We start from the raw sequence: 27,570 nt of genomic DNA, 5'->3' as shown, positions 1-27,570 counted from the left end.
CCGTTTTGCAGATTTGATCTAACAATTTAATCAAGTTGGGCGAAAATTGTCCCATCTGGACTGGCCTTCACTGATCTTGTAGGTACCTATTTACCTACATAAATTTACAGAGGGCCTACCACGAACGTCGATAATGAAAATTTCGAGCAACTACCTCTTTTACTCCAACTAAGGCGTAATTAGATTGACAGAGATAGTTGCTGGAAATTTTCTATTTTCGATGTTCGCGGTTATATGCCTGAAACGGAGAAGCTTTGCTCGCATTTTGAGCTCACTTGGTCAATAATAAGGCTGGCCACAGACGCACGGAATTTTCCGTACGGAATGACAGGTGCAAACGAGACATGTATATAGCTATGTGTATAGCGACGTCCCGTTCACACCTGACCGTCCGGAAACCGAATGAAAATTCCGTGCGTCTGCGGCCAGCCTATATTGCCAAACAACAGCAAACTCGTAACCGTCGTAACTATAGTCTGTCAAGCCATTTCCGTTAGTAATAAAAAACGACAAATTTCAAAAAAAAGTAGGCGCGAAGGATTATCATCCCATAGAAAATTTGAATTTCGGGCCTTTTTCTACTGACAAGGTACGGTGTTTTTTAGTGAATATTTTAAGACACCATATTATTTTAAGTGTCAATTTTCAAGTGACATTTTAGCATTTTTTTTAACATATTTCAAAAAACTTTGGCATAATTTTGGCATAATCTATATAGACATTAGTCTAGCATTTTTTCAAAATCCGAGTTGGCAACACTGGACAGTCAAAACAAAATCATAGGTCAACATATTTTTTATTTTGAATCATAGTTTTTTGAGAATATCTTAATGGTTTAACTTATAGAAACTCTAACTACTCCTTTTAGAAATAATCATTGTAAATCTTGTCAACACGGTATTACGAGACTACCTCGACATTCTTTATTTCACCTTAAGATTATTTGTCATTTATTTTCTCATATATCGTGAATAACGGCGTGTTTTAGTAGAACAGCAAAGTGTTTTCGTGTTCATTAGCGGTTGATTATGTCGCTTGAGGGTGTAGAGTGTGTGCGGGTGAAAACGGAGCCTGCTTACGAGTACACAGAGCCTGAGGCTCAGGCCCTGAGCCCTGAGCTGCCCGAGGTACAACCACAAACATGTACGGTAAAGGCAGAGCCCCAATGCCCACAATCGGAGAGCGAGGTCGCTTGTAGCGTGGGGGATGCCAGCCTGCATCTCAAACATGAGGTGAAAGAGGAATGTGAAATTGAGGTTGGCCCTGAGGAATTCCATCAATTCAAAGTCTGTTGTTTGCCTCCGTGGGAGTCAGCTGGTCTCTATACAGAGCATGAGCAGACCGGTACGGTTAAAACAGAACCTGAAGATGATATTTGTGAGAGCAAAGAGACGCATGCCAGCTTGTACAAGGTTCATGAGAGCGCACAGACCGGGCTTGTAGACTATATGGTGAAGGTTGAGGACGCGTGTGGCGTGAGCGCGGCCGCGCGGGTAGGCGAAGACGAACTTGTTTGCCTGGAGGAGTGCCAGAAACCCAAAGAGCTTTTAGTGTCTCCAGGTATATTATTTGGTTCCTATTTTACTTTGTTGAGACTTAAATGCTTGCTTTGCAAGAACTGCCAATCTCACCAAAAGATGCCATTTCCATTTTTATTACTTGCTATATTATTTGACAAAGTCTATACTTCATTTTGAGGGGTGAGCGGTCAAACCCAAAAGGCGAGAAAATGGGGTTTGAAATTGGAACTATCTGTGGTATGTGTATAGAGTTCAAATTTAAATGAAAGAAATTCTGGTCTTATTGGGTTTGACTGCTCACCTATTTTTTACAAGCTTTTGTTTAACTTACAATGTACCTATGTAAGTATGTAGTTATGTAACTATGTTTGTACGGGTCAAATCGTACAAGTTAAATTTGACCCACTTCCCGGTTTCCGATGAAGCTGAAAATTTTCATAGATAAGTCTGGTGACAATGCAATATTATGGTACCATCGAGCTGATCTGATGATGGAGACAGAAGGTCTTCATAGGAACTCTGTGATAAAACAAAGCAACCTAATTGTGTTTGGGGTTATTAGAATTGTCTCAATGAGTATTCATTGCCTGTGGAAAGAAAAGTACAGTCAGCGATAAAAGCTTGTACCAAAAATGAAATTTTTGCCAAAAATTAGTAGAAGAAAGCTTGAGGCTTCAAATTGTAAACTTATTGCAGACAAATTTTGAAGTACATCAGAGAATTTATTACCAATTAAAGAGCCGATTGGGCAAGACTGCAAGTGTTAATTTAATAGAAGTTTGACGTTTAAAATAACACTTACACAGTCTGTGCTGTCTAAAGCATGCAAAGCTCTTTATGCAAGGAGTAGACTCTGGCTGGAGCAACAAGCTTTGGAAACTTAGCAAAAGACAACTCCAAATCATAACGGGGGTGTTTACCGGGCATTACGGGGTCAAAGGAATTCTGGCCTAGATGGGACACTCTGACAACACCGATTGTCGTATGTGTGGCGAAGAGGAAGAGACAGTGAAACACTTAATGTGTGAATGTTACGCCCTCGCCAGACAAAGAATGAAGGACTTTGGAGCAGGATATCTGGAACCAGAGGACTTTAAAACGCTACCCATGAGCTCCATCATCCAACACATGGATATGGTGGGAAAAGCTCTTGAGTAGTTGACGGATCTTCTCTAGGGGGTAATTGCACAAAAGCTCCCTATGGGTCGAAGTGTATTCGCAAGGGCCCCCGAAAACAATAAGATAAGATAAGATACTGTGCTATCAAAATCGCTGCGCACTTAGCTTGGTCTGATTCTAAAGACTTTGACAACCGGTTTAGCCTAGTGGGTAGTGACCCTGCCTATGAAGCCAATGGTCCGGGTTTGAATCACGGTAAGGGCATTTATTTGTGTGATGAGCACAGATATTTGTTCCTGAGTCATGGTTGTTTTCTATGTATTTAAGTATTTGTATATTATATATTAATCGTTGTCTGAGTACCCACAACACAGCCTTCTTGAGCTTACCGGGGCTTAGTCAATTTGTGTAAAAATGTCCTATGGGTGAATTAAATTTTAGAACACTGATTTTGTGTCCCTAGACTCCCTAGCAAAGAAAAATTGATTTTTCAAAAACCATGTTGATTTTTTACTTTTTTTTACATGGGCATTATTAGATCCATTAGTATTTAATTAACACATTAAAATTAACAATTTCTGTTGCTGCTATAACAACAAATACTAAAAAGTACGGAACCCTCGGTGGGCGAGTCCGACTCGCACTTGTCCGGTTTTTTTCTCCTGCGTTACCGCACAAAATGTAACTTTTATCTGATCAGGTTGTTAATTTTAATGTGTTAATTAAATACTTATGGATCTAATAATGCCCGTGTAAACAAATAAGTACAAAAATCACCCCTATAATATTTATTCATTTTATTTCTTAACATGTTGAACACTGATAAAATACCTAGATAATTATGAAGTGGGAATATTTTAAAATTAATGTTTTACGTCTACAGGTGATTCAGTAAAATATGTGTGCAAAAATACCACTGTTTTTGTTTTCAGTTCCTGGCTATAATAATAATAATTTACATCACCATCCCCCATGATGAAAATCTCGTGAAAGCCGAGAAGGACAAGTCCAGTAAGTACCTAGACTTGGCTCACGAGATAACCGCCATGTGGGATGTTGATTCGACGATCATTGTCCCAATAGTCGTTTCAGTAAACGGTCTAATAGCGAAGAGTCTCGACCAACACCTTGAGAGACTCTCGCTAGGTGGTTGGATCAAGGGTCAGATGCAGATGATCTTGGACACGGCGCGGATAGTCCGCCGGTTCCTCTCTCTGCAGCCCTGACCACCGGTAGCTTGGGCCTTGCCCCGCTGCTGGCGGCACCCTAGGTTAGGTTTTTTATAATGTGTTTATATTAATTTTTACTGTTTTGTAAGTGTTTTTATATTTTACTTTTATATTCATATTATAAATAACCTAACTTAAGATAAGAAATAAATAAAGAGAATAATAATTTAGCCTATATACGTCCCACTGCGGGGCACAGGCCTCCTCTCAAGCACAAGAGGGTTTAGGCTATAGTCCCCACGCTGGCTATAATTTTAAACAAATTTGTTTAGAATTATTTCATGTGTATTGAACAATTTATTTAAAAAGATTTGTTCAGTTTTAGAGCAGTTTATTAAATCCGTTGTCGATGGGAAAAATAACCTAATCTATATTTATGTAGGTATTTTTGTCAGAAATGAACATAATTTTTTTTTGGAGAGGATTCAAAATTCCCACTTGTTACCACCGTGGTAACAAATGGGGATTAATTTGCTCAGATGTTACCACTAGTAAGAACTTGGTGGTTATGTGGTAGTAACTATATTCGTAAATTAAAGTAAAAGTAAAATATATGTGACGTCCCACGAGTAAAGGTACCTTATGGCGGTTGGCGCTTACGCTATTATTAACGCCGCTCCAATATTATTGCGGCAATTAATATTAATTTTTGTTTTGTATATTTTTATTTATTTATTTATATGAGCCTAGAGTGTCCCACTGCTGGGCAAAGGCCTCCCTCCTCCCTTTCCACGTATCCCGGTCTTGACCCGTCTCCCACCAGTTCCTGTCAAAGGCGTCGAGGTCATCTCGCCAACGCCTTCGAGGTTTGCCGCGACCCCGGGTTTGATGTGGGACCCAATTGGTTGTTGTTTTAGCCCACAAGTCATCCGGCATACGGCAAACGTGTCCCGCCCAGTCCCACTTCAGCTTGGCGGCTGTTTCAGCCACATCAGCTATTTGGGTTTTGGAGCGTAGTATAGTGTTTCTGATGCGATCGGTCAACTTCACGCCGAGAACACTACGCTCCATGGCGCGTTGACAAACCTTGAGGGTGGATTTCTGAACTTTTGTCAAGGACCAAGTCTGTGCTCCGTAGGTCAGGATGGGAAGAATGCACATGTCCATGAGCTTTCGTTTTAGAGAAATAGGGAAATCTCCCTTAATTTGCTCTTTCATAGACCAATAGCTTTTCCAGGCACTTCCGGTTCGTCTTGCAACCTCCTTGTCCTGTCGTGCCTGGAAAGAGACTATTTGGCCCAGGTAAATGTATTCTTGGACATATGATATTTCTTCTCCATCCACTACCACGTTTTGTATATACTCTGTTATTATTATTATTTATTTATTATTTAAATTTTATGTTTGTACACTTTATATTGGCGAGAAATAAAAGGCTTTTTTTTTATATACTCTGTATCTTTAGGTACTTATTTAAATAAAAGCAAATAATAAATTTGTACATTTTCGGGTAGTTATAACATTTATTGGTTAACCAACCAAATACAAAACCGCCTGGATCTGTCACTGAACGACCTGACTTTAACCTACATTATTTGATCATGTAATGTTTTCATCTTCCCTCAACTGGCTTAAGGAGCCATTTGAGGGTAGATATTGTTTACTTTTATTTAAATACCTAAGATACAGACTATAGTGTTATTAAAGTTACATGTAGTATTTAATTTACAGGGCGAATTCAACATGAAGACCGAAGGACGAAACCAGACTCGAAATCTTTAAAGATTACCAAGAAACGTACTAACGGCAAAATGTGTAAAGAAAAGAAAACATACCAATGTGGACAATGTAGTTACGCTACTCCCAATAAGAACCATATGGAAACTCATCATATTGTGGTACATACTAGAGAGAAGCCGTTTAAATGTGAACACTGTAGTTACACTTGTGCCCGAAAGGCTAGTTTAAAATGTCATATGATGACACATACCGGTGAAAAACCATATAAATGTGAACACTGTGATTACGCTAGTGCCAAAAAATTTCAAGTACAACGTCATGTTACGATACATACTGGTGAAAAACCTTTCAAGTGTGAGCACTGTAGTTTCGCTACTACCAGTAAGAGTAATTTGAACCGTCATAATATAGCGATACATACTGATGAAAAACCTTACAAATGTGATTACTGTGGTTACGCTTTTGCAAATAAGATTTATTTAAAAGATCATATAATTACACATGGGGACAAACTTTACAACTGTGAGCTGTGTAGTTTCGCTGCTACCAGTCAGCGTTATTTGACCCGTCATAGAATAATACATACTGGTGAAAAACCGTACAAATGTGAGCAATGTAGTTTCACTACTACCAGTAGGAGTAGTTTGAACCGCCATAAAAAGATACACACTGGTGACGTACTTTATAAATGTGACTACTGTAGTTACACTTGTGCACATAAAGGTAATTTAACAAGACATTTGATTGTACATTCTGCTGAAAAACCTTACAAGTGTGAGCACTGTAGTTTTGCTACTACCAATAACAGTGCTTTGAAACGTCATTTATTAATACATTCTCGTGACAAACCGTACAAATGTCACTTATGTAGTTACGGTTGTGCAAGTAAGCGTTGTTTAAAACGACACATAATTAAACATGTCGAAAAACCTTACAAGTGTGAGCACTGTAGTTTTCTTAGTACCGATAAGAGTTGTTTGGACGATCATATAATGATACATACTGGTGACAAACCATACAAATGTGACCGCTGTAGCTACGCTTGTGCACTGAAAAATAATTTAAATAAACATATGGTTGTACATTCTGGTGAGAAACCTTACAAGTGTGAGCACTGTAGTTTTGCTAGTAGCAGAAAGAGTAATTTGACCCGTCATGTAACTAGACATACTAGTGACAAACCGTAATAATATGAACAAAGTGAGTGAAACTATTGTTACTACCTATATCCCTAAAGATCTGAAGGAATTACACTTACCCACATCCACGACCTGCCTCCCACCCTGGCTCGCAAATTTATATACGCCGACGATATTTGCCTTGTCACGCAGAATAAGACTTTTAATAACCTGGAGCGGACATTAACGCAGGACATGGTTACACTAGCAAGGTATTTCAAAGCATGGCGCCTCACACCTAGCACAAATAAGACCGAAACATGCTGTTTCCACCTACACAACCAACTGGCAAACCGCGAGCTCAAAGTTTCCCTCAACGGTTCGACCCTGAGACACAATTCTACCCCAAAATATCTCGGTGTCATCCTTGACCGCTCTCTAACCTTCAAAGAACATCTCACGTGTACTGGACGCAAACTGCAAACGCGCAACAATATAATTCACAAATTAACTGGAACATCCTGGGGTGCAAATGCCAACACTCTACGTACATCTGCCTTATCGCTGGTGTATTCCTCGGCTGAGTATTGCGCGCCGGTCTGGATGGGCAGTGTTCACACCAACAAAGTCGACACGGAGCTAAATAAAACTATGCGACTCATATCCGGCACACTGCGATCTACCCCATGCCACTGGCTACCAGTTCTTTGTGGGATCCTGCCACCTGATCTGCGAAGGAAAGATGCGCTTATGAAAGAGTCTCGCAAAATTAGGGAAAATCCAAACTTACCAATACACAGCGAATTCACGCACCCGGTAAATAGTCGCCTGAAGTCCAGGAACCCCCCCTACAGTATAGCGTCAACTCTTTCACAAGGAGACTACAACGCTAACCGGGAGTGGACGCAACTATGGACTACTACAATGGTTGGAAAGTTTGGATCGGGGATTATCCCGGGTAAGAAAATAGATGGGTTTGATCTGCCGAGGCGGACATGGTGTAACCTCAATAGATTGCGCACCGGCCACGGTCGCTGTGCCCTATATAAGTACCGTTGCGGCTGGGTGGAGTCTCCTGCCTGTCACTGTGGTGCCGAGGAACAGAGTATCCGACATATTTTCCAAGAGTGCCCATCTACTCGGTATACTGGAGGCCCCCCGGAAGACCTGATAAAACTGAACGACGAAGCTATCAAGTGGATTAATTCTCTGGAGTTAGATTTATGATTTCTCTGTATCTGTAAATATAATATGATGCCATACGATTAAATAAATAACTTACCGCAATTCATCAAATATAAAGAGGAAACGGGCCGGGAGGGGCCAAATGACCGAACGAGATACACTTATAGAACTTTCAGTAGGAGTAGCAGAGAAAGCGGTATTATTGCTTGTCCTTGTCACAGTCTCATTTTTTTTTGTTCCCCACCATAAATTCAGTATGGTTTATGGTGGGCAACAAATAACCCGACCGAATTACGTAGATTGTTTTTAGTATATTGTCAGGAATGTTAAAACGTGTTTTTAATATTGTCGCATTGCGTATGTTTTGTCCCTCACGGAGGCACGCGTATACCACTTCTATATGATGCTACCATCTATGATGTACACCAATTTTTTTATAAACAAATATTATTATTATAAACAATACACAAACAAGCAGGAAAAAAGATCAAATTCTGACACAAGTGGGCACTATTGTCACTCTAAGAACAACAAATGTGCAATGTTGTCTGTCAAATATCAGAAGCGGGGCCAAATTCGGATTGATGTCAGTTGTCATTGGAAGTATTGAATTAAGAAATATATGTGATTTCATAAATTATTTGCTTTACAGTATAAATATTCCAATATATGAATTTCTGTATAATGATTTATACAATGATTTTATTAGAAAACACAATTCCCCTAGCGGATGGTGCTGGGCCTAACATACGGCGTTGCATGAACAAGAGATTTCCTTTGGCAGGATTGGTCCTTAGGACCCAAGGATGGATTCAAGAAGTGGAGCCACCGAGATTTTTGATGCTCTCAACTTGATCTTGATATCTGTATCATTTCAGCTATTAGGCCAAGTTTGGTATCGTTTTCGTATAAATTGAGGCTGCCGAATTCATTTCTGATGTCATAATGACACCATTCCGAAGTAAAAATACATAAAATATGCAAAAAATACTTTATTTTTAATTCCTCTTCACGCTTAAACTGCTGAACCAATTTAGATAAAATTTGGTACAGAGATAGTTTGAGTCCCAGGGAATAACATAGCATACTTTTAATCTCAAAAATCATCCCTTAAGGGTGTGAAAAGGGAGGAGGAAATTTGTATGGGGATTCAATAACCGCTGAACTGATTTAGATAAAATTTGGTATAGAGATAGTTTGAGTCCGGGGAAGAACATAGGATAGTTTTTATTCCAAAAAAATACCTTAAAAATGAAAGGTAAGGTGTAGGATTGTATGGGAAATCAATAAACGCTGAACCGATTTCGATGAAATTTGATTTAGTTGAAAATGATACTAAACTTGACTTAGAACCTAAACTTAAAGAATTATTAACCTCAGACGTCGCAGACGCTTAAAAACCCCCCCACCCCCCACCTGCATCAAAAATCTGGGTGGCTCCACTTCTTAAATCCATCCTTGGGTCCTAAGGACCAATCCTGCCAAAGGAAATCTCTTGTTCATGCAACGCCGTGGTTGACCTTTTTATGCTCTGAGCACACTCAACTATAGTGAGGGCGGCACTGTCCAGTCGCAGTCTTAAGATGTTAAACTTGTTTTTGTATTTTTGGAAATATTTGTGTGGAGGTTGTTATGCTTGTTCAGCTTGAATAAACATGATTGTTTATTATTAAACTAGTTGTTTGTTTCTTGCTTCCCCGTCGAGACATTATATGATATAATAGTTTCGACGACCGGTCTCGCCTAGTGGGTAATGACCCTGCCTATGAAGCCGATGGTCCTGGGTCGAATCCCGGTAAGAGCATTTATTTGTGTGACGAGCACAGTTCTTTGTTCCTGAGTCATGGATGTTTTCTACGTATTTAAGTATTTGTATATTATATATATCGTCGTCTGAGTACACCACAACACAAGCTTTCTTGAGCTTACCGTGGGACTTAGTCAATTTGTGTAAGAATGTCCCTATAATATTTATATTTATTTATAGTTCGTTTTTTTAGCATTAGGCAAAAGAATGTAAATAATCGTATATGATTCATAATTGTTACATATTTGCCCGACTTATTTTTCAAAAGTGTTTTTCAATAAAAAGACAAGTCAAGATTGTGTACCTTTTTTCTAATGCTCAATAAATTAACTTAATTACTAATAACCCTGATGAATGAAGAACCCTCGAGAACATCAGAGCAGTATACCCTCGTGCCGCCCAATGTACATTAGGATGTACACTCAGTTTCGATGGAATGTCAACCTTAATTAAAAACTAAGTAGGTAGGCATTTCTTTTGTCTCGTAAATTTTTCGAATAAATGAAATTCAACCTTATTGAGAATACAACAAGATTCTAACTTCCTTGGCTATAAATTTGTATGGTGGGCGGCACATAGAGTCCGTCTAAGATAACTTTGCACTGATTTGAATAAATATAACAAAGTGACAGTCATTAGCAGGAGGTCCCGGGTTCGAATCCTGGTAAGGGCATTTACTTGTTTGTTTATCACAAATATGTGTTCCTGAGTTAAGGATGTTTTCTACGTATATAAGTATTTATATATACTATATATATCGTCGTCTAGTACCCACAATACAAGCCTTATTGAGCTTACCGTGGGACTAGATTGATCTATGTAAAATTGTCCTATAATATTTTTTTATTTATTATGAATGTCGTATTTTCGCAGAAATTTGCTAAGGGTGGTATTCCACCTATCCAATTTCTTTGTTCAATGTGTATTGCGTCTAACATTTTGCTTTAATGTGAGAGTGAGACGCACTTACATTGGACATAGAAATTGGACAGGTGTAATACCACCCTATTACTGTGCAGGACATAATAGGGAATATTACTGCAATGTTCTGCCGCCAGAGTGCAGCACTCAACATAGAGTAAAAGCATAGAGTAACTTATACATACTAGGCCTTTTTGACAAGTTTTCACTATGACCTTGATGCATCAAGGCGGTTTGTTTACAGGTGGCCTACCGCGAAACCCGAAAATCGAAATTTCGTTATCTGCCTCTCTATCGATCGAATAAGCAAGAGTGATAGAGAGGCAGAAACCGAATTTTCGATTTTCGTGTTTTAGCGGTAGGGCCTGTGAGTATGCGAGTGACGCCCTCTACGCAGAGTTTTGCGTAATATTCCCTATTGGAGGAATAAATATGTGTAGTGTGTTCTCATGTCCTATCCGCCTAAGGCCCGAAGTCCTATCTATAGTACTTCAGCTCGATGAAATTTAAACCATATTCAATTGGAACTTCCAGGTATCTTCTGCTCAATCTATATTCCTGTATCCTACCGACGTAGCTGAAGTAAAATCCCTCATCAACGGTTTAAAAACAGACAGTGCACCGGGCATTGATGGGGTAACAAACCGCTCAAGAGTATAATAGCGGTACCTCTCACTCATATTTTTAATCTCAGCCTATCTGAAGGAGTTTTTCCTGAAGAGTGGAAGGTATCTGCTGTTGTTCCTATCCACAAATCAGGTGCTAAATCTAATCCTAGCAACTACAGACCGATCTCTTTGCTGGGAGCCTTTTCTAAAATCTTAGAGAAAGTGGTGAACAGGCGTTTAGTAAGTTACTTAGAAAAAAATAACATCCTTTCTGAACACCAATATGGATTCCGAGCAAAGAGGTCGACTGCTGACGCTGTAGAGCTCATGACCAAGCTCATCTCAGGATACTTAGATAACGGTAAGGCCTGCTTGGGAGTATTCTTGGACCTCGCGAAGGCGTTTGACACGGTTTCGGTCCCTATACTTTTAAAAAAGCTGGAGCTATGTGGGGTAAGGGGAAACGCCCTAAGCTGGTTTCAGAGTTATTTGACCTGTCGGACCCAGAGACTAAAGATAGGCAAAGATGTGAGCGGCGCGGTAGAGTTAGATTTTGGTGTCCCGCAAGGCAGTATTTTGGGCCCCACACTCTTCATTTTATACGTGAATGACATAGCTAATGCAAACATTGAACAGGCAGACGTCATATGTTACGCAGATGACACTGCCATTCTATTTCATGAAGACACGTGGAGTAAAGTTGTCAAATCCGCCGAGAAAGGAATGGCAGTGGTGGCCAAAAGGCTTCAACACAACCTACTTACTTTAAATGTTGACAAGTCTAAGTTTGTATGCTTTCATAAATCTAAAGCTTCCGCGCCTGCTAGCTTGCCGGATATCGTGATACATAGATGCAGCCCATTCGGGTCGCAAATTCCAAACTGTAGTTGTGAGCATATCAGTCGGGCCAAAACGGTAAAATATCTTGGCGTTACATTTGACGAAAAGCTTGACTTTCAACAACACATACTACTCACTGCCAATCGTATACGTAAATTAATATATATATTTAAGAACCTGCGCAATTCCGCTGATAAAAAGCTTCTTAGCACTGTTTATGTTAGTATCTGCCAACCGATTTTGTCTTATTGCATAACTGCTTGGGGTGGGGCTGCTAAAACAGCTATGATTATGTTAGAAAGAGCTCAACGTGCGGTACTAAAAGTTATTCTTAAGAAGTCAGTCTTGTACCCAACCAAGCAAGTGTATGGGGATATGGATGTACTAAACGTTCGTAGTTTGTTTATTATGCGGGTAGTGCTGAACGAACACGCTCGAGTTCTTGGATCATCAGATCTCTCAGCTATAATGCAAAAACGAAAGTATAAAATTCCCATCCCAACAGTTAAAACAGCATTCGCTAAGAGATTTATAGTATTTCTCCAACCTTACATCTACAACAAAGTTAGTGCAACAGTTAGTTTTAAAGATTGCTCAATCGCAGAACTAAAACTCAAACTCAAAACATGGCTCAATACGCTATCTTACGAGGAAATAGAAGAAATACCGAGGATAAACACATGGACTAGTTTATTTACTTATACACAAACATAACATACATACAAACAAACTCCCCCTTCACTTGCACACTCACGTATACATACACACCTGCATTTCGCTACAAATTACTAAGCTCAAACTGTAAATATAATATTTAACCTCGCAGCATGATAGGATAAATTGATTTATGTGTAAATTATTTAAATAAGCTTAGTTTTATAGTAATTATGACCTACAATAATCTATGTCTGATTGTGTTAACTATCGCGCTACTTGTCGTTTGAATACTCGTAACTGTGTCGGCTACCTACAGGACAGGCACTGCCTAGTGTAGGAACCATGTATAATTTACTCTTGGTTTATGTTATTCGAGTACCTGCTTACGCCTTATGTCTAATACTTATGCTCAATCTCATATATGTACTGAAATAAAGATTTACTTTTACTTGGAACAGAGTAGCATTTTTTTTGTATCGTTATACTTTCTAACAAATAAAAATCAAGTCTATTCCCTGCACTATAGGTTCAAATTTCAGTGGCAAATTTTGGGTTTTGCATTTGTATGCCTGGGCCTTAGAAGGCTATACTAGTTTCTCTTACCTCACTGTTCAGGCCAAACGCCAGTATCCGAGGCTCATAAAATATAGTAGAAATCGAATATTCAGTCATTCAGTCTATCATTCACTATTAGCTTTTGGCCGCGACTTCGTCTGCGTGGAATCAGTGACAGCAGCTAAAGTAGGTATAGCGCCTGGATAATGCTAATAGCAATCATTCAATTCGCGCATTGCTTACTTCAATTATTAGGCAATGCATTAACTCTTTCAATTCCACCCCCCTTTGCACTCTCTTCAGGGATGATTTCCGACATAAAAACTATCCTATGTCCTTCACCGGGACTCAAACTATCTCTATACCAAATTTCAACTAAATCGGTTCAGCGGCTTAAGCGTGAAGAGGTAACAGACAGACAGACACACTTTCGCCTTTATAATATTAGTATGGATATGTTTACCCATGGTATAATAATATACTCCCCCTGGTACTCTATTCCGAGATTCGCGTATGACCTAACTGACACGGGCCTACGTCATCATGCTGTTTACAGGTTCTCAAACTTTAAAATGTGGGAGAATTTTAACCAACGGTGAAAATTATTTTAACGGCATTAATTTTAAGTTATTCATGTAGAAACATAGTAAAATAAAACAAATCTAATGTATTAAATTAAACTTTATTTATCTATACAAGACAAACGTTTGAAAAACTAATTCACAGTTACACATTAATTACCAAGCTTACGACGTGAAAAGTTTGGAAAACACTGCGACTGCTGACACTGAGCGAGAAGGAAATAACAATTAAAACGCGTTCGACAAGGATGACGGTCAGGGCATAAAGTTATCTAGATCCGAATTGTCAAATGTGACAGCGCTATCCTGTGTTGCCAGTAATGTAAACAGAATTACCCGAACGTCTGAAATTTCTTTCGTGAATCGGAAGATATTGCTAACGAATAATTAAAAATGACGTGTTATTGTAAAATTTAAGATAAAAAACATATAAATGAAAATTATAAAGAAATATTTTAACTTATTAACCATAGGTATAATGTACCCATGTAACATGTTATGTTGCAATAAAGTGGCAATGTTATTGTGACGTAGGCCCGTGTCACTCTGGGAATAGAAGACCATGTTTTATTAGACCATGTGTTTACCAACGATCCTGAGGTCGATTGAAGGTCATTCAGAACTCTCACGAGTCACGGCAGACCTATGACAGGTTATGTGCATAAAGAAATGTGTGAAAGTCGGAAGCCATTCAAATCTAGTTTGAGATGGTGTCAAAACCATCAAAGCCAAATTAAGATAACACAATATTAGTCTTGCATCGGTCAAAAAATTATTTAAAAACACTTTGGAAATGTACAAACGATCTGGCTTGCCTACGGCTGTTAACGGAATTTGCGATACTAAAACTATTGCGGATATATTTAACCTTTTGGACGCCAATGACCGATATATCCGCACCGCAGGTCCAACGCCAAATACTGATTAATCGGTCACATACCACAGAGCAACATATACCTACGTGCATATGCATAAAGTTCAATTTCAGTTTTGACACTTCAGTGACGTGGCGTCCGCGTGACAGCTTTTGTGTTTGACACGGCGTCGAAAAGGTTAGAAACCACGTGCACACCCAACCTAGGCAGGTTACTTCGTCGTCATGATCGTGTCGGCAGCGGCAGGGTCACACTGCGGGTCTGAGAGGCTGGCGTCGTCACCGGCGCGAGGCGTTGGCAGAGACCTCTACACGGCCAGTGGCTGGTCACAGCCGCACCACGAGGTCGTGGAGGCATGGTCAAGAATATCAACCCTAACTCATTGATGTATCTAAAGACTGGCCTTACGGGCAATAAGAATGGGGCATAAATGGGGCCAGTACAGTGGTGTGACACCACTACAACGCGATTGGTTGATGAGTTCGCATCACGCGCGCGATAGCTCACAATTAGTTGCGTTAAGCTGCACAATTGGCTCGAATTCGTGAGTGACACCGCTGAACTAGTACCATGTTTAGTGCCCGTAAGGCCAGTCCTTAGATATAATACGTCAATGCCCTAAGTATGAATAGGAGTGTAGACCAGCGGTTGAACAAAAATGGGTTTTGATAACATTAAGTTTTTTTTTAATGTGTGGTTAGAGGGATATTAAATAATACGTATGTAAAAAGTTAGAGATTTTTGGCCTGGGTTTCGGCTATATTGAAATATAGCTTTTGCCCGCGACTTCGTCTGCGTGGAATCAGTGACAGCAGCTAAAGTAGGTATAGCGCCTGGATAATGCTAATAGCAATCATTCAATTCGCGCATTGCTTACTTCAATTATTAGGCAATTCATTAACTCTTTAAATTCCACTCCCCTTTGCACTCTCTTCAGGGATGATTTCCGACATAAAAACTATCCTATGTCCTTCCCCGGGACTCAAACTATCTCTATACCAAATTTCAACTAAATCGTGCACCAGCGCCGGTGCTACACCGCGCGGGCGGGACAGTTCCTATTGACAAAGTTTGTTGTGCAGATGTTGTTAAGTCCCCATACAAAATTCCACCCCTTTAAGGGGTGATTTCTGGGATAAAAACTATCCTATGTCTATACCAAATTTCATCTAAGTCGGTTCAGCGGTTTAAGCGTGAAGAGGTAACAGACAGACATACAGACTTCCTTTTATAATATTATTATAATTATAATTTATTATAATATTAGTATGGATTAGTATGGATATTTAACTTTCAAAAACTAACTATAATCACAATTTTATAAATAGCACGCAAAATTTAAGCTACAAGCTTACATACAAAATTCTTTATTTCAGAACTGTTACAATTTACATTATATTATAAATTAAATATGAAAGGAACACGTAGAAAAATATACACTTATTAAAAATATAGTCGTCAACGTGGTAATAACTTTACTAAATCCAAAGTTCCCTCTTCTGGTATTTAAAGGACCCCGGACCTAAAGTATGGAAAATGTGGTTTCAGTTAAATATCTTGAGATTTTGATATGTTATAGATTTCAGAGTCCTGAAGTATCTAAGGGTGCTACCACTGTTTCCGAGTCACTTTCAGAGTTTCGACTGATTTTGTACTAGATAACAAAGTATTTAACTGAAACCACATATTCCATACTTTAGGTCCGGGGGGTTAAATTAATGAATGAAATTTAAAGTTGTTCACAAATCGTTTTTGGAGTATTTACAGTGGTCACGCTTATCTCGTAAGAAACGAACGAAGAACGTGTATACCAGAGGGCTCACCGCGAACCACTTTCGTCGTATTGCCGCCCTGTCACACTTACGTACGAGTTTACAAGTGCGACATAAAGGCAACACGTCGAACGGGATTCGCGGTAGGCCTTAAGTAGGTTGTCACGTTCTAGAACGTTCTAACCTACTAGATGTCCCGTTAGGTATGGGAAATTATAAATGAATAGGCAGAAGAACGGTGCAAAATATTTTATTTTTACCACAACCAGCTCAGATGGTAAAAACGGGTAAGATGTCGTGGTTCGTGCTAATACTTTATAAGGATCGGATTCCGCTAATCGTTTGCAGCCGAAGTACTCCCCTGACGGTGCCGTGGTGGTAGGCGCTGGTGTTTCTGGTCGGCGCTGAGTTCAGCGCAGCTCGGAACTGCGTGGCGCTGAGTCGGGGAAAGGGCCAGAAGCACGCCAGTAGCAAAACGGCAAGCGGGCGGCAAGCAGGAAGCCAACAAAGTCACTCTGGACTTTGGACCCCAATTCGGGGTACACTTAAAAACATAATTAAACACCACAGTGATTTTATTATGGTTGAGGAACACGTAGGGACGAAGTTAAAATTCGATTACGGTTTCGATATTTGATCCGTAGCAGAGATCGATAATTAAGCGACGTGCGTTCCACTCAACTGCAATGGTAAAATCAACGAGCCAACGACCGTGCGCGATGACACAGCGCTCCGTTCAGTGCATACATTCATGCACTCGCGAATGTGAACATTATTATGAGTGAATGTTGTAACTATGGCGCGACATATTTAAATTAACCAGCGTGATGATGATTTCATAATCTAAATTACCTAGTTTTAAGACAGTATCTTTGTATAATTTAGTATGTACTTTAGTTTAGGATTGTAAATATATTTTAATTAGTAGTAGTAGTAGTTCTTAAGGTCTATTTTTACGAAACATGTAACGTATTACGTTACAAGGTATACACGTTTTCCACGACAACTTTAGGCTTTTGTCAGTGGGGAGACACTCCTGACTACGGGCAAACTCGGCTCCGTAAGCTTTTAGAATATTTAACAAAAAAGCAAAATACTACTTTACTAATCTGGGAACTGATCTGGTGCGTCTCAAGGCCGCCTCTAAGCCTGAGTCGGGTTCATGGCTGCACGCCTTGCCATCCCCTCAATTAGGCACACTGCTGGACAATGATTCCCTTAGGATCGCAGTGGCCTTAAGGTTGGGGTGCAAGGTGTGCAACCCGCACCGCTGCATCTGCGGAGTGATGGTGAAAGAGAACGGCCACCATGGGCTCAGCTGCCAGAGATGCGCCGGTCGTTTCCCCAGGCACCATTCTTTAAATGAAATCGTACGTCGAGCCATGCTGTCGGTGGGTGTTCCGTGCCTCCTTGAACCACCAGGGCTGTCTCGAACAGACGGCAAACGACCCGACGGGCTGACGTTGGTTCCCTGGCAAAGAGGGCGGTGTCTTACATGGGACGCAACTTGTGTGAGTACATTTGCTGCGTCCCATGTAGGACACACCGCCAAGTCGGCAGGCTCAGCGGCAGAGACTGCCGCCAAAAACAAGCACCAAAAATACTTTGCCTTGGGAGCCAACTACGACTTCGTGCCCATTGCCGTCGAGACAGCCGGGCCCTGGGGACGGGAGGCGCGTGAGCTATTTAGAGAGCTCGGCAAGCGCCTAAGGGAAAAGGGGAATGACCCCCGTTCTGAGTCATGGCTTGTCCAACAGGTCTCCATCGCCATACAGCGGGGTAACGCTGCAAGTGTGATGGGGACCTTTGGACCCGGCGTGGCATAGCTCAGAACGGGTTTTAGTTCTTAAGTTTTGTATGTACCTACATATTTATATTATCAAATAAATGAATTTTGTTCTTTACTAATAGACCATATTACACAATTAATGATTTTTTTGCGAATGCACTTTAATTACTTTTGACATTATTGTAATTATTTTAATTTAGTGTTATTGAATGACATATATGTACATAACAATTTTAATGCATATCCTTACCTACACATAACCTTACAATAAGTAATTTTAGCATGTAAGTACCTTAGAGTATATTTAATAACTGTATTTGCATGTATTTATATGTGAAAAGCAAATAAATGATCTGAATCTGATTCCGTTCGGCTCAGCATTGCTCCGAACAATTATTAGGGTTGGCACCACATGACGTCCTTTTGCGTGCACGACCACAGATAAGATAATGACTTGAATTTTGACAACCCTAAATAGTCGAAAGGGATATTGACATACATTAGAAAGGGATAGTCCCTGAATCGCTGTCAAACTTCGGTTTTGTAGGAAGTGTCCTTTTTGTACGGTAGTATGTACTATTATTTGTTCTGTGATGACGGTTCGGTATCGGTAGGTACTAGGTACTAGCGAAACTGCAGTGCTCACACTTGTAAGGCTTATCACCAGAATGTATAGTTATGTTTTTTAAGGTACTCTTATCTGTATAAGCGTAACTACAGTAGTCATTTGTACGGTTTGTCACCAGTATGTATCGTTATATGACGGTTCAAATTACTCTTATTACTACTAGCGAAACTACAGTGTTCACATTTATAAGGTTTGTAACCAGAATGTATAACTATATGTTTTTTTAAATTGGCTTTATATGCACTAGTGTAACTACAGTAGTCACATTTGTAAGGTTTTTCACCAGTATGTATATTTCTATGACGTTTCAAATTACTCTTACTGGTAGTAGCGAAACTACAGTGCTCACACTGGTAAAAATTGTCCCCGTGAGTAAGCATATGTCGTTTTAAATAACGCTTACTTTTACAAGCGTAACTACAGTAGTCACATCTGTACGATTTATCTACCGAATGTATCTTTATATGACGGTTTAATGCAGTCATATTGGTACTAGCGTAATTACAGTGTTCACATTTATAAGGTTTGTCAACAGAATGTATCACTACATGTTTTTTTAAATTATCTTTATGTGCACCAGTGTAACTACAGTAGTCACATTTGTAAGGTTTTTCACCAGTATGTAACGTTATATGACGGTTCAAATTTCTCTTATTGCTACTAGCGAAACTACATTGTTCACACTTGTAAGGTTTCTCACCAGAATGTATAATACTATGCTTTTTTAAATTATCTTTTAGTGCACACGCGTAACTACAGAGATCACATCTGTACGATCTGTCAACAGTATGTATCGTTATATGACGAATTAAGGCACTCTTTTTGGTACTAGCAAAATTACAGTGTTCACATTTATAAGGTTTGTAACCAGAATGTATAATGATATGTTCTTTTAAATTATCTTTATGTGCACTAGTGTAACTACAGTAGTCACATTTGTAAAGTTTTTCACTCTTACTGGTAGTAGCGAAACTACGGTGCTCACACTTGTAAAGTTTGTTCCTGTGAGTAAACATATGTCGTTTTAAATAACGCTTACTTTTACAAGCGTAACTACAGTAGTCACATCTGTACGATTTTTCAACCGTATGTATCTTTATATGACGGTTTAAAGCACTCGTATTGGTACAAGCGTAATTACAGTGTCCACATTTATAAGGTTTGTCAACAGCATGTATCACTATATGTTTTTTTAAATTATCTTTATGTGCACCAGTGTAACTACAGTAGTCACATTTGTAAGGTTTTTTACCAGTATGTAACGTTATATGACGTTTCAAATTACTCTTACTGGTACTAGCATAACTACAGTGCTCACATTGGTATGTTTTCTTGTCATCATTAATTGTGCCATTAGTTATTGTTGTGCTAATCCTTAACAAGTCTGGTTGCTTTCTTCGGTCTTCATGTTGAAATTGGCCTGTAAGTTAAATACTACATTTAATTTATTAACACAAAACTTATAATAAATAACAAAAGTGACAGCAGGCAGTAACAGATAGGTTACTTCCACTAGTTACAACAGAATTGTTCCTACCAAAATATTTTAATATTCAATAATGACAATAATGTAATGTAATATGTAATAATCCTTTATTTCAGACAGTAAATTTTATTTTATTCCTACAGTTCTTGCGTATTTTTTCCGTCTGTGTGCCACTTATTGGCAAAGTAAGTCAATCATGATAAATTGTCATTATTGTTATTTCCACACCTCGGGACCATGGGGTCCCGGACTTTTGAGAGGCGTGCGTGGGGCCGAAGCCAACAGCGGAGAGGCCCTTGAAGACAATTTAATCTAAAGGCAAGGGATGCACGTGGCGGATACCATCCCCGAGCGCACAATATGATACATCCGGAGATAGTTCCCGCCAGGTGCAAAGACTATTGCAGTGCAGCACTTTTGTGCTGCGATGGGAACTAAGGTCATAGGCTATTGATTTGAATGTTGGATGGACTGGATATCGGGCTATGGGAGGAGACTAGCGGACACCTGCCACGACAATCAGTCTCAAAATTGTAAAAGACAGGTGGTGACTCGCCAACTCATTGAGTGGGCCCCGCAATGGCCGCACGCACAGTGCGACAACAGGGCAACACGTTGGAGTGGCTATGAGGTTATCGAGAGGTGAGTCTGCGGTAGCCAGATCCCGGTAATCCGTTCAGCAGGCCGCCGGCGTTATGACATTTTACACTTCCAACCTGGAGCATAGGTCCCGCTCTTGCGACTCCACTCTGGCCGGCCGGTGAAGGCAAGCACAGAGGCGAGGGCCAGATGAAAGTGCCCTCTGGAATAGGGGTCCGCGGTGTCGCCACTCACCGTCAGCTCGCCACAAGCTGCCCCCGCGGGTTTATTGTCACGTCTTTCCCATCACGGAACAATGGTGTTCCGGACCTTTGGGAGGCGTGCGCGGAGCCGAAGCCAACACGTAGAGGCCCTTTTGACACTTTAATGAAATGTAAGGGGTACACCGAGCGGATGCTGCCCTTACCCGTGTCATGGGACGCACGCAGGGCAGCACCCGCCAGGGTGTAAGGGCTATTGAGAGTTGATGGAATCTAAAATGAACTAGGTTATTGGGTGAAAGCTATGGACTAAGTACTAAGCTATGGGGTAAAAAACCGGACGCCTGCCTAATAAAACGGTATGCAATTTTATTTCCGGCAGACGGTGACTCGCCCTCACAAGATGGGCCCCCACAAAAAGCGACATCTAGGATGGCTCAAAGGCAACACCGGTGTGAGCGGCTCAGGGGTGTCGAGAGGTGTGCGCCGCTTTCTACCCAGTATAATAATAATTAATTATTAGTATAATAACGACAATAATATACAAATATAATCTCGTACGCCCAATGTGATTTTTAAATAAAATATTCCATTTTTAACAAGTTATGAATAAAAAGCTAGGATAGGTTGAGGTTACACTGAAAAATCTTTTTTTTTTACACACTTTCATTTAGCTTCTCTGCGTAATATGGTGCTTCAAATCTTGTAACTTAAATTTGAGCCACTTCCGGGTGGATACTTTTATATATCCAATGACAATGCAATAATATGCTAACACGGAGCTAATCTGATGATGCAGTCGGAAGGTAGCCAAAGGAACTCTTCGATGGAAAAACATAACACATTTAGTTTAGGCTCATTTGAAAGGTCTCGGGAAGTACTTGATACATATGCAAAGGAGAGAAAGTACAGTCAGCAATAAAAGTGTGTATCAAATTATATTTTTGACGATTACTTGTTTACATAAAACGTGAACCAAAGGAAAATCAACTCTATTTTCCAAATAAATTAAAATTCTAAGGTTTACTGAGTATGGTTGAAATGGTGATGAGGATAGAGTAGGTTATTATCCCAATTGGCAACCGATTCAGTGAATTGCTCTAAAATGTGTTTTAAATAAATAAATATTACACAAATAAAATAATTTGACACAAATTAGGATAAAAATATAGCTATTTTATACATGCATAGGTAGCATAGCATAGTGGGAAAACCAAAGAAAAGATGGCCGCCGATGACATAAAAGAGATTGCAGGAGAAAGATAGATGCTAGAAGCCAAATACAGGGAGAAATGGAAAGGAATGGACGAGGCTTTTACCCATAGACGGGCCACATAACTAAAATTAAAACAAATACCTAAATAATATAATACAAGAAGTTGTGTGGAAAATAAAGCTAAAATAAATAAATAAACAAATATCGCATAGTTTACTGAATCACCTGTCGAGGTAAAACATTCCCATTTCATATTTATCTTAATAATAATATACCTTGACACACTAAGAGCTCTTCTGGCTGATTGCACTCCTCTGGACTGACAACAGGTTCGTTTTTCACCTCAATGAGGTATAGGCCAGCCTGTGCAACCGCGCTCACGTCACACGCGCCATCTGTCTTCTCACCACCCTCAACCTTCACCATATGGTTTACATACTCGGCCTGCACACTCATATGATCCATGTTCAAGCTGGCATGGGTGGCATCGCTGTCATCCTCAAATTCTGACTTAACCTCTGTCTTCACTGCACATGTGTGCCAGGCCTGCTCATGCTTAGTCTGTAAGGCAGCTGTCGCCCGCGTGTGCTCCATCCTTGGACGCACTAATAGCACTTTGGATTTATGAAACTCCTCAGGGCCAACCTCAATTTCCTCTTTAACATGTTCAAGATGCAGGCTGGCATCGCTTAAGCCCTCATCGCTCTCCGTTTCGGGCTCCGCCTTCACTGTACATTTGTGCGCCGCCTGTGCGCTCTCAGGCTGCTCTGGGTACTCCCACGGGGGCTCCTCCTTTACCAGCCCACACTCTGCACCCTCCAGCGACATTATCGGACGAATCGACCGCCGATAATCGTGGACACACGTTACTCTAATAAAACAACGCCGATTTTCACGATGTGAGATAGTTTTACTTTTACTTTGCCAGAGAATGTAAAAAAGAAACGATGAAATAATATAACTACCTCGAAGGCCTTATTAAGGAGATATAAGGTGATTACTTTTGAAAGGAGTAGAAAGTCTAAGGGTGGAACAATTAAGATGTTCTCAAAAAACGGCGATTCAAAACAATAATTAATATTAACAATATTTTATCCCAAATTAACATGACAGTTTTGACACTGACAGTTACTTACAGATAATGCAGGGTTCGTTTGCTATTTGCTAGAAGTTTGGCTAGAAGTCACCTTGGCGATTGCATTGGATCAATTCAAAATAATGACATTTATATAAATCACGGAAAAATATATTCTAGCAAGATAGCAAGCTTTCGTCTGCCTGAATGAATTGGGCGATTCCCGCGATGCCGATGCAAAAAAAAACATTAGCTGTCATTGTTGTTGTCAGATTGTCAGTGTCGAATTGTCGATTCGATACAGTCGGTGTCGTATGCACTTGGGATATATATTTTTTGTTTTGAATCGTAGTTTTTTGAGAATTCCTAAATTGATCCACCCCAAGACTTTCCACTTCTTTCAACAATAATCATTGTATATCTCGTTAATTCATCAGAAATCAAGAATCAGTGGCCTTCGGAGTCGTTACTTCATCGTTTCTCCTTTAGATTCTCTGGCAAAGTAAAAGTAAAATGTCTCATATCGTGAACGTCGGCGTGTTTTAAAAGGATAGCAACGTGTTTCCGTGTATATCAGCAATTAATTCGTCTAGTAATGTCGCTGGAGGACGTAGAGTGTGTACGGGTGAAGGCGGAGCCCCCATGGGAGTACACAGAGCAGCCCCAGAGCGCTCAGCCCGGCCACACAAGTACGGTCAAGGCAGAGCCTGAGTCAGAGAGCGAGGAAGCCGGCCTGCACCTCAAACATGAGGTGAAAGAGGAAATTGAGATAGAGATTGGCCCCGAGGTGTATCAGCAGTCCGAAGTGCCATTAGAGCGTCCAGGTGTGTTGCTTGGTTCATACTTCACTTGGTTAAATGCTTGTTCGGTCCTTTTCTTTGACAAGGTCTTTAAATTACATTACATGGATCAACTCAAAATACAGGATATAGCATACACCGACAACGCATATCAGTCTGCCATGGTCAATTTTGGTTTAGCATTAATTATTATCTTTACTGATGATGGTTTATTATCATTACTACTACTACATTATTATCATTAGATAATAAAGAGGCTACTACTAGTTAGTGGTAGTAATGATAATAAAGAGGCCGGGGTTTAGGCACACCGAAAAGCAGATGGCGGGACAACTTGGACACATTTTATACGGATTGGCGGGAAAGTACAAACGACAGGGTTGAGTCGAGGCCTTTGCCCAGCAGTGGGACACTAAACCAGGCTAACAAAAAAAAATATTATGAAAGTTGCTTTATTAAGTTAACATTGAGCAACTTTCATATATAAGGTGCTACCTTATTAGTTGCAGATATTTTTACAGCTGATAGTACTCAGTTCCTGGAGTATATTTAGGTATGAAACATTATAGCTTTTACAATGTTTTTTTGGAGAAAACTGAAAAACAAATTTGCTGCGTAAAAACACCCTGTTAATGTGATTACTAAATGTGAACTCATTAAACAGATTCTAGTACCTCTTTTACCTAACACCTAACTGTCTGGCCACTTCATTCTAATAACCTTTTGCAGTTTTCCCACCAAACCATAATGAAATTTAATTATTTGCTCCGAGCATTTATTAGGGTTGGCACAACTTGACGTCCTTTTGCGTGCACAAACACAGATAAGATAAAGACTTGAATTTTGACAATCCTAAATAGCCGAAAGGGATAGTGTGATTCATTAGAAAGGGACAGCATGATTCGTCCCTGAGTCGCTGTCAAACTTCGATTTTGTAGGAAGTGTCCTTTCTGTACAGTAGTACTATTACTTATTCTGTGTTTATACCCATTACCTTAAAGTGTCTATTGATCGTACCTTTGTTTCCATAGAAATACGGATGTGTACCAATAGGTATATTTAGTTACTTGGCTATAATAGCTATCTATTTGATGCTGACTGTACATGTCATTTTGTTTGTAATACCCTTTTCATTAACATGTAGTATTTACCTTACAGAGCAAACACAACACGAAGAAGCGGCGCAACCAGACGACTCGCAGTTTTCAATTCTTAGAAAAACACTTATTCACGGCAAAAATGCAGACGAGAACCCATACAAATGCAACTTTTGCAATTACTCTAGTACTAATAAGAATCATGTAAAAAATCATATTGTGACGCATACTGGAGAGAAACCATACAAGTGTGATTACTGTCCGTACACTTGTGCCAGAACTGGTGATTTGAACCGTCACATGAAGATACACACTGGCGACACTTTTAAATGCGACTACTGCACTTACGCTTGCGCAAGTAAGCGTCTTCTAAAACAACATTTATTTACTCACGGTGATAAACCTTACAAATGTAAACACTGCAGTTATGCTGCAAACAATGCCAGTAATTTCAACAATCATATGTTGATACACACAGGCGAGAAATCCCACCAGTGCGACTACTGCTCTTACTCCACTTCCCGAAAAACCGATTTAACGTGTCATATCAGAATACACGTTGGTCTAAAGCCTTACAAATGTGATCAATGTGGTTATGCAAATGCCAAATTAGGTAATTTAAGACATCATATGAAGATACACACGGGTGACACACCTCACAAATGCGAGCAGTGTGATTACGCTAGCGCATATAAAAGCAATTTAAAAGCTCATATGAAGAGAGTACATAAAAAGGAGTTACCCTCGCCTGAATAAGGCGGTCTATTCCGTTTTTAGCGTTTACATCTGTGTCCGACCGCATCAAATAATTATAGTAGTCTGGCTAGAGCGCAAAAATGACCCAAGGGGAATTGTGCCGCGAGCGACTCAGCTATACAGCCCGTAGTAACGCAGTTTCACAACGTCAAATACTGCCGCAGGCCGCGCAAGAGGCATATAGAGCACATAGCATTGACATATCGAATTCACGTATTCAAAGCTGCGGGCGAGATATATTCATGGAGAAGGGATAACTTTTAGTGATATGTGTCAGATAAAACTTTAAGCGTGAAGTCATATGGAGCGCTTTTCGAAGTAAAAATTTTATTGAGAGCTTCGTCACATCAATTCAAGTTGAATAGGTACATCTGGTGCAATCGAGTGCTATGGGCATACAAAATAAACTGTTTTGTTAGTACTTATATCGTTTTATTTATACCTACTCATTATTAAATGCATTTAAATTAATTAATAGGGAATATTACGCAAAACTCTGCGTAGAGGGCGTCACTAATTCAATCACTTGGCCTACCGTGAAACACGACAATCGAAAGTTCGGTTTCTGCGTCTCTATCACTCTTGCTTATTCGATCGATAGAGAGGCAGATAACGAAATTTCGATTTTCGCGTTTCGCGGTAGGGCACCTGTAAACAAACCGGCTTGATGCATCAATGTCATAGTAAAAACTTGTTAAGAAACTGTTTAAGGCCTAGTATGTACAAGTTACTCTATGGTTTACTAAACAAATTAGTGCTGCACTCTGGCGGCAGAACATTGCAGTAATACTCCCTATTGACATCTAATATGTAATTTTTATACCTACTGATACATTATTTATATGTATACGTTTGCAATACACATACACGGTGTGGCCTGTAACACGAGCAAAGAATTAAAACATAGATTGTACTCCTCAAACGGTGACACTTTTGTTCAACAACTTTTAAAAATTATGAAGTATTTAGACTCCCTATTTTTGATACACATTACATATTATCTTCAATGGACGCCATCGCCACGCCATATTATTGTGATTGACGTTGCTTGTCACGCCTTAAACATAACAAAATTCGCAATACATTGCGTCTTAGAATAAACTTTAAAGTGTAATAAAAATCAAACCACAAGTTATTTTTAAAAGTCGCTGAACAAATGTTGGTCAGTATGAGGAGTACAGCCTACAGTTTAATTTTTTGCTCATGTTACAGGCCACACCCGGTATATGGCATATAAAAAATAAACTTGTCAGGGGGGTTTAGACCAAAGAGTAAAGTAAGTAAGTATTGGTTTAGTTAGACCAAGAAAATAATTCGACAGCGAATTAAATAACTATTTATGGCAATGTTTTTTAGCAGTCACTAAAACGTCATTCAGATATGTGTTTGTCAATGGTTTGTTAAAATCGTTTAAATATTCGTTGTGTTTTGTGATGAACGTGAAAAACATGGTGAA

At 39.7% G+C, this 27,570-nt stretch overlaps 1 protein-coding gene across 3 annotated transcripts; it reads left to right on the top strand.

Annotated features, from left to right (window-relative positions):
- Positions 1-807: 807 nt before the first annotated feature.
- Positions 808-26,491, top strand: LOC134803283 (zinc finger protein 239-like). 3 transcript variants are annotated; one of them, XM_063776050.1, is made up of 3 exons: positions 824-1,560; positions 5,540-5,605; positions 25,420-26,491. In XM_063776050.1, the coding sequence occupies exons 1-3, from the start codon at positions 1,029-1,031 to the stop codon at positions 26,112-26,114; spliced, it is 1,293 nt and encodes a 430-aa protein (XP_063632120.1). In that variant the 5' UTR covers positions 824-1,028; the 3' UTR covers positions 26,115-26,491. The 3 variants fall into 3 exon arrangements, with proteins under 3 accessions (XP_063632119.1, XP_063632120.1, XP_063632121.1); XM_063776049.1 differs by lacking the exon at positions 25,420-26,491 and having other exon boundaries at positions 808-1,560; positions 5,540-6,801; XM_063776051.1 differs by lacking the exons at positions 824-1,560; positions 5,540-5,605 and adding an exon at positions 23,768-24,285 and having other exon boundaries at positions 25,420-26,485.
- The last annotated feature ends 1,079 nt before the right edge of the window (positions 26,492-27,570 follow it).

This window comes from Cydia splendana, chromosome 26, assembly GCF_910591565.1.
Source record: "Cydia splendana chromosome 26, ilCydSple1.2, whole genome shotgun sequence".
Classification (NCBI taxonomy): domain Eukaryota; kingdom Metazoa; phylum Arthropoda; class Insecta; order Lepidoptera; family Tortricidae; genus Cydia; species Cydia splendana.
This window is presented reverse-complemented; position numbering and strand designations above follow the sequence as displayed.

Excerpts from the sequence above, each read along its gene's own strand:
- LOC134803283 (XM_063776049.1), top strand. The coding sequence starts at position 1,029 with ATGTCGCTTGAGGGTGTAGAGTGTGTGCGGGTGAAAACGGAGCCTGCT. Across the intron at positions 1,561-5,539 it reads AGAGCTTTTAGTGTCTCCAG|GGCGAATTCAACATGAAGAC; the intron begins GTATATTATTTG and ends TTTAATTTACAG.